The sequence below is a fragment of the Haliotis rubra genome, unplaced genomic scaffold (assembly GCF_003918875.1).
Source record: "Haliotis rubra isolate DU_JTF1 unplaced genomic scaffold, ASM391887v1 Scf11, whole genome shotgun sequence".
Taxonomy (NCBI): Eukaryota; Metazoa; Mollusca; class Gastropoda; order Lepetellida; family Haliotidae; genus Haliotis; species Haliotis rubra.
The window spans coordinates 4,052,134-4,062,267 of record NW_025765003.1 but is presented as its reverse complement, the minus strand read 5'-3'; the positions used below and the strand labels follow the sequence as shown (position 1 = coordinate 4,062,267).

At 39.9% G+C, this 10,134-nt stretch overlaps 1 protein-coding gene across 1 annotated transcript; it reads left to right on the top strand.

Moving 5' to 3' along the window:
• Nucleotides 1-9,044, top strand: LOC124285038 (centromere protein L-like). The gene is made up of 11 exons (XM_046721179.1): nt 1-109; nt 674-736; nt 1,713-1,825; nt 3,019-3,103; nt 3,773-3,820; nt 4,620-4,771; nt 5,722-5,809; nt 6,281-6,392; nt 6,991-7,093; nt 7,817-7,879; nt 8,439-9,044. The coding sequence occupies exons 6-11, from the start codon at nt 4,649-4,651 to the stop codon at nt 8,514-8,516; spliced, it is 567 nt and encodes a 188-aa protein (XP_046577135.1). The 5' UTR covers nt 1-109; nt 674-736; nt 1,713-1,825; nt 3,019-3,103; nt 3,773-3,820; nt 4,620-4,648; the 3' UTR covers nt 8,517-9,044.
• Nucleotides 9,045-10,134: the final 1,090 nt, after the last annotated feature.

Genomic DNA, 10,134 nt, shown 5'->3' with positions numbered 1-10,134 from the left:
AACCCCCAGCCAGGTGTGTGGGGTCAGTACAGTGGGAGGACTGGATGCAGCACAAGAAGGAATACTCCATACCGCAAGACTCCCCGGAGCCGACGCCTTGGCCTCCAAGGTCAGTGGGATGGTATTTTCCTCCTTAGCAGTCCAACAGGGATTTAAGTGTTTCTATTTCATAACTTTCATCGCTGCAAATACTTTACATTGTGAGTCTTGGGGGTAAAGAGGCATTTGGCTGCTTAACTCAAATAACAGTGATCAAAGTTGTTTGTAGCATATTACCTATAAATGATGTTTCTATTGTACATTCAATGTTAAGAGTATCAGAGGTTGATTATCTTCAGTCAAACTTTAGAGCGTATATAAGGAAATGAGATGAGGAAAATCAAATGAAACATGCCTTATCACGATAGCTAAGGCGACCATATTCATGCCATGTAACAAATATATTGACAATTTTATGGGCCAAAATAGAGAGGCCCAGGTAAATCCCTGTGTTAAGGTTTTAAAATTCAAAGGACCCTCAGACAGATCTACTGTTGATAAAGTTGAGAGATCCATTTGGGTCACTGTGTTGTTTACATTGATTAACTACTAAAAGAACTGAAAGGATTCTGAAATTGTAAACATTAGTAGTGCTCCGTTTGTGCCTGTTTACATCTGAAATGTTTGTTTCTAGGCTCAAAGTCTGCACTGTTAGAAAAGACGCCCCCCTCCACAAGACACGCTCCAAGCTTTAAAGGTAACTTTGTGAAAATGCCTTACTGTACTTTTGGCTACATTGTCACCATGTCTGATTGTATTGTCCACCTGTGTCACCTGTCATGAGGCACACATATTAGGAACAACTCCTGGTAGGCATATCAGTGTGTAACAGAAAGGAAACAACTTTCTTCTTTGAGTGGCATGTAGAAGCTGGAAAGATGAACAGGAATGCTTTTTATGGATAGACAACTTCTTTACTGCAATGGATGCGACGTTTCGGTGTAGATGTTAACACTGTTATAACTTGCTAATGGTGTTAGCATCTACACTGAAACGTTGCATCCATTGCAATAAAGATGTTGTCTATCCATAAAAATTGTTCCTGTTCGGGAAACAGCTTGCCCAAATTTCTGATTGATCATTGTCTTTTCTGTTAAATTCTGGTACAAATATTTCCACATTTACTAGAGCTGTGACGATATATCGTAGCTTGATAATCGTGATACCTTATCTGACGATAAATATATCGATACTTTTGTTACTATCGTGATACGAATCGTTGACCTTAAAATTGTTAATGTTCACTAGAAATCGACGTTTATGTAAAAATTTACACTGTTACTTGCTATCAAAATATACTTATTTAAAGAAAATAACCAAAGATAGCATATCGTGATATGCATCGAATCGAATCGTATCATTCCAAGATATCGCGATACGTATTGTATCGTGACATTTCCGTATCGTCACACCTCTAACATTTACGTGTTATTTCAAATGACCTTAAAAGATGTCAGAATTGTAGATATAATAGTAAATTAACTTTTTTTAAGAAAAATTTCATATTTATCCCATGTTGTTTCTAGCATTCATTTTGTCTTCATAGAATACACAGAAATTCTTTATGATCGTTTGTTTGTTTGTTGTTTAACGCTTCACTCAGTAATTTTCCAGCTATGTGGTCTCTTTCTGATGAAACTCTTTGCATTCTTATAATGAAACTCCAACTACAGGTCTTGTGAACAAGACATGGAAGCTGTATCGGTTATCTCCCTTGTACAACTTCACACCTACGTCAAGTCATTTGAGGAGATATGGAACTTCTCTCTCAGTTTTAGTAGGCGAGGTAAGAGGGCAAAGTGTTCTGTATTTCACATAATGTAGCTTATAGCTAAAATGGATAGAATTATCATTAAAACGAGTGGGCTCAGAAATGAGTGGGCCACTGTAACTTGATAATGCCCCCAAATTGCTTGACGACGGGCCATTATCACACCCGTTGTTAGGTGATGTCATAAGGAGCTCAGCTCTTGATGTTCAATCACCTATGGCTCGTTTGAAGTTGGGTTCATGTTTGATGATATTTCTGACTCACATTTGTCACATGTACCTGTGCCATTATGCACTTTCTTGCCGGTGCCAACCTTAACAATTGTACCATAAATTACAATATGCAGCAATGAAAACATCGACTGGAACTCTAACGTTGTTGAGCGCTGGGAAAAATTGTGGCTGGTAGTGTGGGGCAAGGTCAAGGTCGAATGTCGTCACTCTCAATAGTGACATCATCTGTTTTGTTCTATGACGTTTCCATATTCGTAAAAAGTGTGTCAGTGACCTCCGTCGTTTGTTGTTAGCAGTAAATGCTTCAAAACTGGTAGCGTTGTTTGTTTTTATTTTATAATAAATCCATCCATTTTATCTTTAATAACGGTAACGCTATTTTTCAGAGCATTATCATTTGCAGAAGTCCTCGGTCTTTTCAACTGCCCTCTTTCGTCAGGCAGTTAATGAAAGACCTCAGGCTTCTGCAAATGATATTGCCCTGCAAAATAGCGTTACCCTTATAAGGGTAATCACATACTGTTCAAAGTGAACTTAGTGCTGGGTCTGTTGTAAGGCTATGTTAGATTATAATAGCTTTCTAATATGGACTATCATTAACTGGGCTTACGGGATTAAGTTACTCAACTCTTGCTTCAGAATAGTGGAATAAGGTGCAGCAATTTACAGTGCAGAGTTGAATTGGAGATGGGATCTGCTTATGTTTAGTTAGAAACTGAACATGATCTTTGGACTTTCAGTGCCCTACCTGTGAACATAGGTTCCCCAAAAGACGTAATCAGGCCCTGCAATCCTCCCCATAAGGTGACATGCAGCAGTGATTTAACCTCTAATAATGCTGCTAAAAAAGTAATAGTTTATAGTTAATTTGTGGTTTCAGACTATTTCAGTTTGACCAATGTTCAGCAGCTCATGATGGTGTATTGATATTGTAATAGTGTCATTTATCATCTTATACCATATCTTGCCTTGCAGCGACAGAGAAAAAGCTTAATAACAGAAACTAAGGACTTGGTGCGATCCCTGATCAGCCCTTATCGAGAGCTCAGTGTGGGCCCAGGTGAGCAACATAAACAGGTTGTTACATTGGAGACATTGTTACAACACAGACTGGTTAACAGAATTCTTTTGCTAGTTGGCAGTGGGGTAGCCTAGTGGTTGCTCGTCACACCAAAGACATGGGTTCGATTCCCCACATCGGTACAATGTTTGATTGCCCCTGCTGGAATATTGCTAAACGCGGCGTAAAACTAAACTCAGTCATTCTCTTTTGTTAGTTGGTCCACATGTTCCTGAAGACGATACAAGTTATGTATAGTGACCTGTATCAGTATGAGGCACAAGTGTAGTGGTACCCCTGAATAATGTGAAACAGGATATCAACATACAGTGACACCTTGCTAGTCCGAGTATCACTGGTTTCATAGTAAACATAATCACAAGTCTCTTTAAAAAGGAAACTGGAACTTATTCATTTCATACCATGACGATCTTAACAGTGCCATTGGTATTCTAGTTATTTGATGCGTGAATCATGCTGAATTATGACAAATTCTGTCAGACAACCAAGGTGTGATAAAATTTAGAATCTTGAGTTTTTAAGTCATGCCTGTAGTGACAATGTAATCAGAGTTAAATGTCAACATACCAAAATATGGGAAATTTCATATGAGAGTCCATTCCATACTCTATGATACAATGACTTCCATTGAATGTATGTTTTTTTCAGATGATCCCGAGTGCATTCAAATTCTCATCACTGGAAAAACTTTGAAAGGTAAACTCTAAGTAAATGTTACAGCTGGAATATTGCTAAAAGCGGTGTTAAACCATGCTCACTCATTCACTCATGGTATATTGGATACAATATGTGCACAAGGAGCACATCAACGTTCACAGTCCAGGCTGTAGTGTTTAGCCTCCCAAATATTCCTCCCAAAAGTAGGTGCGGTGGGGTAGCCTCGTGGTTAAAGCGTTCACTCGTCACAATGAAGATCCAGTTCGATTTCCCACATGAGTACAGTATGTGAAGCCCATTTCTGGTGTACCCGCCTGTGATATTGATGGAATATTGCTAGAAGTGGTGTAAAACTAAACCCACTCACTCACACTCCTTCAAAAAGTTCATTATCCAAAACTGAACAATGTCCGGTTAAAAGTGTGGTTTCTAAACTGTTCCATTTAGACATTGGGTACATATTTTATCAGTGCCATCAGCACAAGGATACAAGGATCATCTGTCCCTGAATATGGGGTTAGAGTGAGTGAGTTTAGTTTTATGCCGCACTCAGCAATATTCCAGCTATATGGCGGCGATCTGTAAATAATCAAGTCTGGACCAGACAATCCAGTGAGCAGCAGCATGAGCATCGATCTGCGCAATTGGGAACCGATGACATGTGTCAACCAAGTCAGCGAGCCTGACCACCCGATCCCGTTTGTCGCCTCTTACGACAAGCATGGGTTACTGAAGGTTCATTCTAACCCGGACCCTCACGGGTTAGAGTGTGTCGGGGGTAGTGTAGGGGGTGGGGACGACATCAGGCAGATGAATGTGTACCCTGACTTTGTTTCAGATATCCCTACGACATTGGTCACAGGGTTCATGTTCGGGGTGGAGCTTGAGGACAGCTTGGTCTCGTCCAGCAATGATCACTTCAAGCACTACCCAGTCCTTATGGTGAAGGGGTCAGTGTCTCTCTGTAAGGCCCTCACAGACTGGCTGGAAGTAAGTTCAGCTGTTACAAGGGAAAATAATAGCATCCTTTGTATTTTGCTGTTGGTTATCTAAACATGGCTATTAGAAGAATAGAACAGGAATTTATCTAAGCTTGCTCAAAGGCCAATATTTGGCCCCAAATCAGCAGCAATTGTCAGTCAAAGTTTCCTTTTGGGAATTGAGTTATTTCAACCTCTTTTCAATGATGTTATAACTTATGTGATGTCTTCATTCAGGTGACTTGTAGTCCATGGATAACAGGATGAAAAAGTGTCCCGCATAGCCTTCATTTTTGCATGGCTGTATTGAATGTTATATTCCAATTCTGTGTTTAAATGTCGCTGAAAAATAGAAAAATTCCAGTTGACAAATGCCTGCCATGGGCATTCATGATGGAAACCTACATAAATTCCGATGGAATCACTATACATCCATGGACTATCAATCAGTACAGACTTGGATCAAAGCTAAACAAAGATCCATGACCCTAATAGCAATGTTGAAATGTCTGTCAAGAAACGCATGTACATTATTTTTTCTCAGGCTGTGATTTTGAAGAGCAAAGAGCAGACCCCAGATGAACATGAACTGTGGTTATCATTGATATGCTTGTGTCTTTTTTGACCGCCTCCGTGGTGTAGTGGTTAGAGCGTCCGCCTGGAGAGCGGAAGGTCGCGGGTTCGATCCCCGGCCGCGTCATACCAAAAGACGTTAAAATATGGTACTTGTTGGTCCCTGCCTGGCGTTAGGCATTAATGGGTACAACAAGGACTGGTCGGCTCGGAGTCAGTATACCATGTCTGAGTGGGGCGTTCATGCTTCACTGCGGCATGGTATCTCAGTGAGCTAGCACTATAAAACCAGCTTACACATACACACGCATGCACGTCGTCCCATGAGCGAAATATTCTCAAGCACGACGTTAAACCCAATTTCACCTCACCTTGTGTCTTTTTCAGAGCAAATTTGATTGTAGAGTGTCAGCCTTGACCTTCTCCTCAGTTGACCTCAGCTGGATGGTGGCCATGTGGAGTGGGTTATCAAAAGGCAAGAACTCAACATATGACTTTCTTTTTATCCATTTGTTTGTTGTTTAATGCCACCATCAGTATGGTGGTAGTCTATAAATTAACTATTGACCAGACAATCAAGTGATTTACGTGCAGTTTCGATAGGATGACATGCGTCAATGAAGTCTACGGGTCTGATCATCAGATCCAGTTTCCTATGACAAGTATAGGTTGCTGAAGACCAAACTTGGATCTTAAAATTGATGGCTTTATGAGGATATTCAGTCTCATTAAGTTGTCAAACTACCAGAGCTATTTGGACTGATGCCTCAGAAATGTATTGGATAATTTAGAAACAAAGTCTTCATTTGACCAAACAAAAGGTGTCATTTAAGTCATAGAAATGCATTTCCTATTTAATATTATCATTCTTAGCTGTTTTCATGGAAGAATTTGCATTGTGGTTCACTGTCTGCAAGGTCACATGTTCAGAATAATGGAATTTCAGGTTTAAAGAAAAAGCCAGTGGAACTCGTGTACACAGTGCCGGAAGAGGTTGAAGGACTGAGGAAGATTACCTACAGTATTGATCCTGAGGACTGCCAGAGGCTGTGGGACGGGTAGGCATCATAGACACCTGACAACCATGTGAAGAAGCTGCACATAACAGGCAGCCTTGTGCAGTACCCAGACAGAACATTCATTTATTCATGCACACATGATTTTTATCCTTTGGAGCATACCCCCAGTGGTTAAAGCGTTGGCTCGTCACGCCGAAGACCAGGGTTCGAATCCCAACATGGGCACAATGTGTGAAGCCCATTTCTGGTGTCCCCCCGCCGTGATATTGCTGGAATATTGCTAAAAGCGGCGTAAAACCAAACTCAGTCAGTCAGTCAGTCAGTTTCCATGGAAACGACTGGATTTAGTCTCGAAAACTGTTCAAAATCCTTCAACCGAACCTGGCAGATTTATGAGACAGATGTTGAAGTGGTGCCTTTTGCTATTTACAGATTTTTGGCATTTATATTTTTCATGATTTCCATGGGAAACAATTTTAGACTAACTGTCAAATGATTTGTTATTTCAAATATGTGGGGGCGGGGATATGTCATCTTCTGATGACTCTTGTTTATTCTTAAGATACTTTGGATAACAGGATGATTTGATAATTATGTACTGCTAATTGGTTGGAACTATTTTGACTTTGTGCTTCAGCATACATACCAGCAGCACTAATGAATTCAGTGAAGAGGAAGTGAAGACTTTTATGGACTGTTTACAGTCACATTTCTATGGTTGCTTTAAAGTTCACCTCTCAGTAAGTACTGCTTGACTAACACCTACTCTCAAGTCTCTTCTTGTAGACATTATCACTAGATTCTCATCCCATTTATTAAATAAAATGTGATAAGATTTCATTTTGATTCAAGGACAACAAACCTCTCCCTCAAAACAATGAAACAAGAATCAACAATTGATTTGAGATCCAATTTCATGAACAGCCAAGAACTTCAATATGGTTCCAAGAATTATTTAAATATTTTAACAGCTGCACACATACAGACAGAAACTTCCTGCTGACCTACGACAGTGGTTGTAATTCACAAGTTGAATATTTTGAAACACCAAATATGCAGCACCTTTTTATGCTAACTTGACTGCAATTTAAAACATCACATCAGGCTTTCCTCTCATATTATGAAGGGGCGTTGGGGTAGCCTTGTGGTTTAAAGTGTTCACTCGTCACGCTGAAGACCCGGGTTCGAGTCCCCATGTGGATACAATTTGTGAAGCTCATTTCTGGTGTCCCCTGCTGTGATATTGCTGAAATATTGCTAAATGCAGCATAAAACTAACCTAAACTCACTCACTCAAATTATGCTGACGTGCTATGATTTAACAGGAATACTGTTACAAGCGATCTTAAACACAACTCACTCACTCACTAGTTGTTTGTGATGCTGTTGGACAATAATGTCAATAGTGCAATTTATGTTTACATGAGATGGTAAATTTTCAATTAGTTTTATTTAAATTTCAGTCTATGTTTCTGACGAGAATTGGCACATCCACAGTATATGTTGGGAGTGATGGCAAAATAAAAGTAAGTGCTATAGGAAAGTGTGTGCAATTTTCCGTGTGAAGTGTTTACGACATGTGTGTATTGAGATTTCTGTCAACTAGAGGGCACATTTGGAGCTGTGGTATTTGGGCTGCAATCCCAGTACAGTGCTGCATCCTCACTGCACATACAAATATTCCCATTAAGATATGGGTTAAAATTGGTCTTCAGCAATCCATGCTTGTCGTCGGAGGTGACAAACAGGATTGGGGGGTCAGGCTCGCTGGCTTGGTTGACACATGTCTTGGTATTCCCATTGGGTAGATCAATGCTCATGATGTTGATCACTGGATTGTCTGGTGTAGACTTGATTTTAGCTGGAATATTGCTGACTGCAGTGTTAAACAAAAAACAAACAAAACTAAAATACTATGGTTCAGGGTTTGACGCCAAGATTTGAAGTGATTATGAAATCATGGTTTCCCAGTACCATTTCTGTGCCTATAGGTTTCACATTTAAGACAAGTATCACTTGAAGGTTTTGAAGTAGACTAACACACAAGATCGCCTACTTATTGGACTTACTGTTCTGCTTTTTCAGTTCTTCACTGAAAGTGGGGTGATTCCAGTGCTAAGGTTCATCAGTGAACTTTCTGTGGAGAAGTCAAAAATCTTATAACAGCAATGGAAGCACAGGAATTCACCCTCTCATTTAGTTGTGACTGTCGCTTTCACTACAATGCTTTTCTGTCGGCCTTGTCTGTGAGACCACCACAATGATAATGAAATGTTGTGGTTGAAGTTCTTTGATCCAATGAAGAACCTGGGTAATATTTGTGTCATAGGAGAATGTATATTGAATAGATAACTGAAGCGTATTAAATAAATACATGTTTCATGGTGGTGACAGATAAAGAGTAACTGCAAACCTCACCATTGTTACATTAGTAATGCTGCTTATATAAGGCATATATAGAAGAGTGATACATAAGCCTTGTCTTACAACAGCATCCTGATCATGTTTGAAGTTTCCATCCCTGCAGCCCTCTTGAGGATCAAGTAAGCTCATTCACTTCCTGACTTCATGTGAGGCACCCGTGAAGATCAGGGCTAGAATTAATCTTCAGTAACCCATGCTTGTCCTAAGAGGCTAACGGGATCGGGTGGTGAGGCTTCGCTGGCTTGGTTGACACATGTCATCGTATCCCAATTGCGTAGATCGATGCTCATGCTGTTGATCACTGGATTGTCTGGTCCAGAGTCGATTATTTACAGACCGCCGTCATATAGCTGGAATGTTGCTGAGTGTGGCGTAAAACTAAACTCACTCACTTCACGTCAGGAGTTACAAATATAAGTTGTAATAGGTGCTGCAATTCCCTGTGGAGATTAGTGTCCCCTGGGAATGGGTTAAAACAGATAGCCATAAAATGTGTTCTAATGCCAGCGCCAAGGCAGTCATCCTTCTTTGCATGTACTTGTTAGGGCCCCAATGGGGAAGTACTGAGTACTTTTAGTGTAAAAAGCATGTTTATCCTGTGCATGTCCTCATAATATATATATATGTTTTTGTGTACAAGATTATGTAATATATACAATTTACATGTATAAGTTTATGTTCATATGTTCTTAATATGAAAATTATGATAAACATTGATTTTGTGGTTATGAATAAATGCGCATGTAAAGTAGATCTTGGATGAGTTGTCCTTCCATTTACATTTCACAGACATAACCTTCTGTTCACAGGTGGCTTGTGTGTACCAGCCGTAGCTTCTGTTCACATGTGTTCATTCATAAAATATTAACCATTATATTGTGGGCAACGCCTTTTAGTTATGGCGTTCATAATTTATTGGGGGGGAGGGGTGTGTGTGGATGATTTTTTTTTGAGAAGCATGTACAATGTGAATGACACCCCAAAATTTATGTACAAAATAAGTGACCCCCCCTGCATGTCATGTACAAAATCAATGACCCCCTCCCCTTCCCATTTTCTAGCATAATTTTAAAATATTTTTATGTACAAAATTGCTGACCACCCTAGTACATGCGTACAAAATTGATGACCCCAGCTCTCCAGAACAAAATGGGTGGCCCCCTTTAAAATCATCACATACACACACACACACACACACACACACACACACACACACACACACACACACACACACACACCAGCCATAAATTATGAACGGTCCCTTAGCTATTCAGTGATCATTTTATGTTCCAAACCCTTTAGCAGGCTTCTTTAGGTAATGGCTTTGTTTGTTTTGACAATATCATCTTTTTGTAAG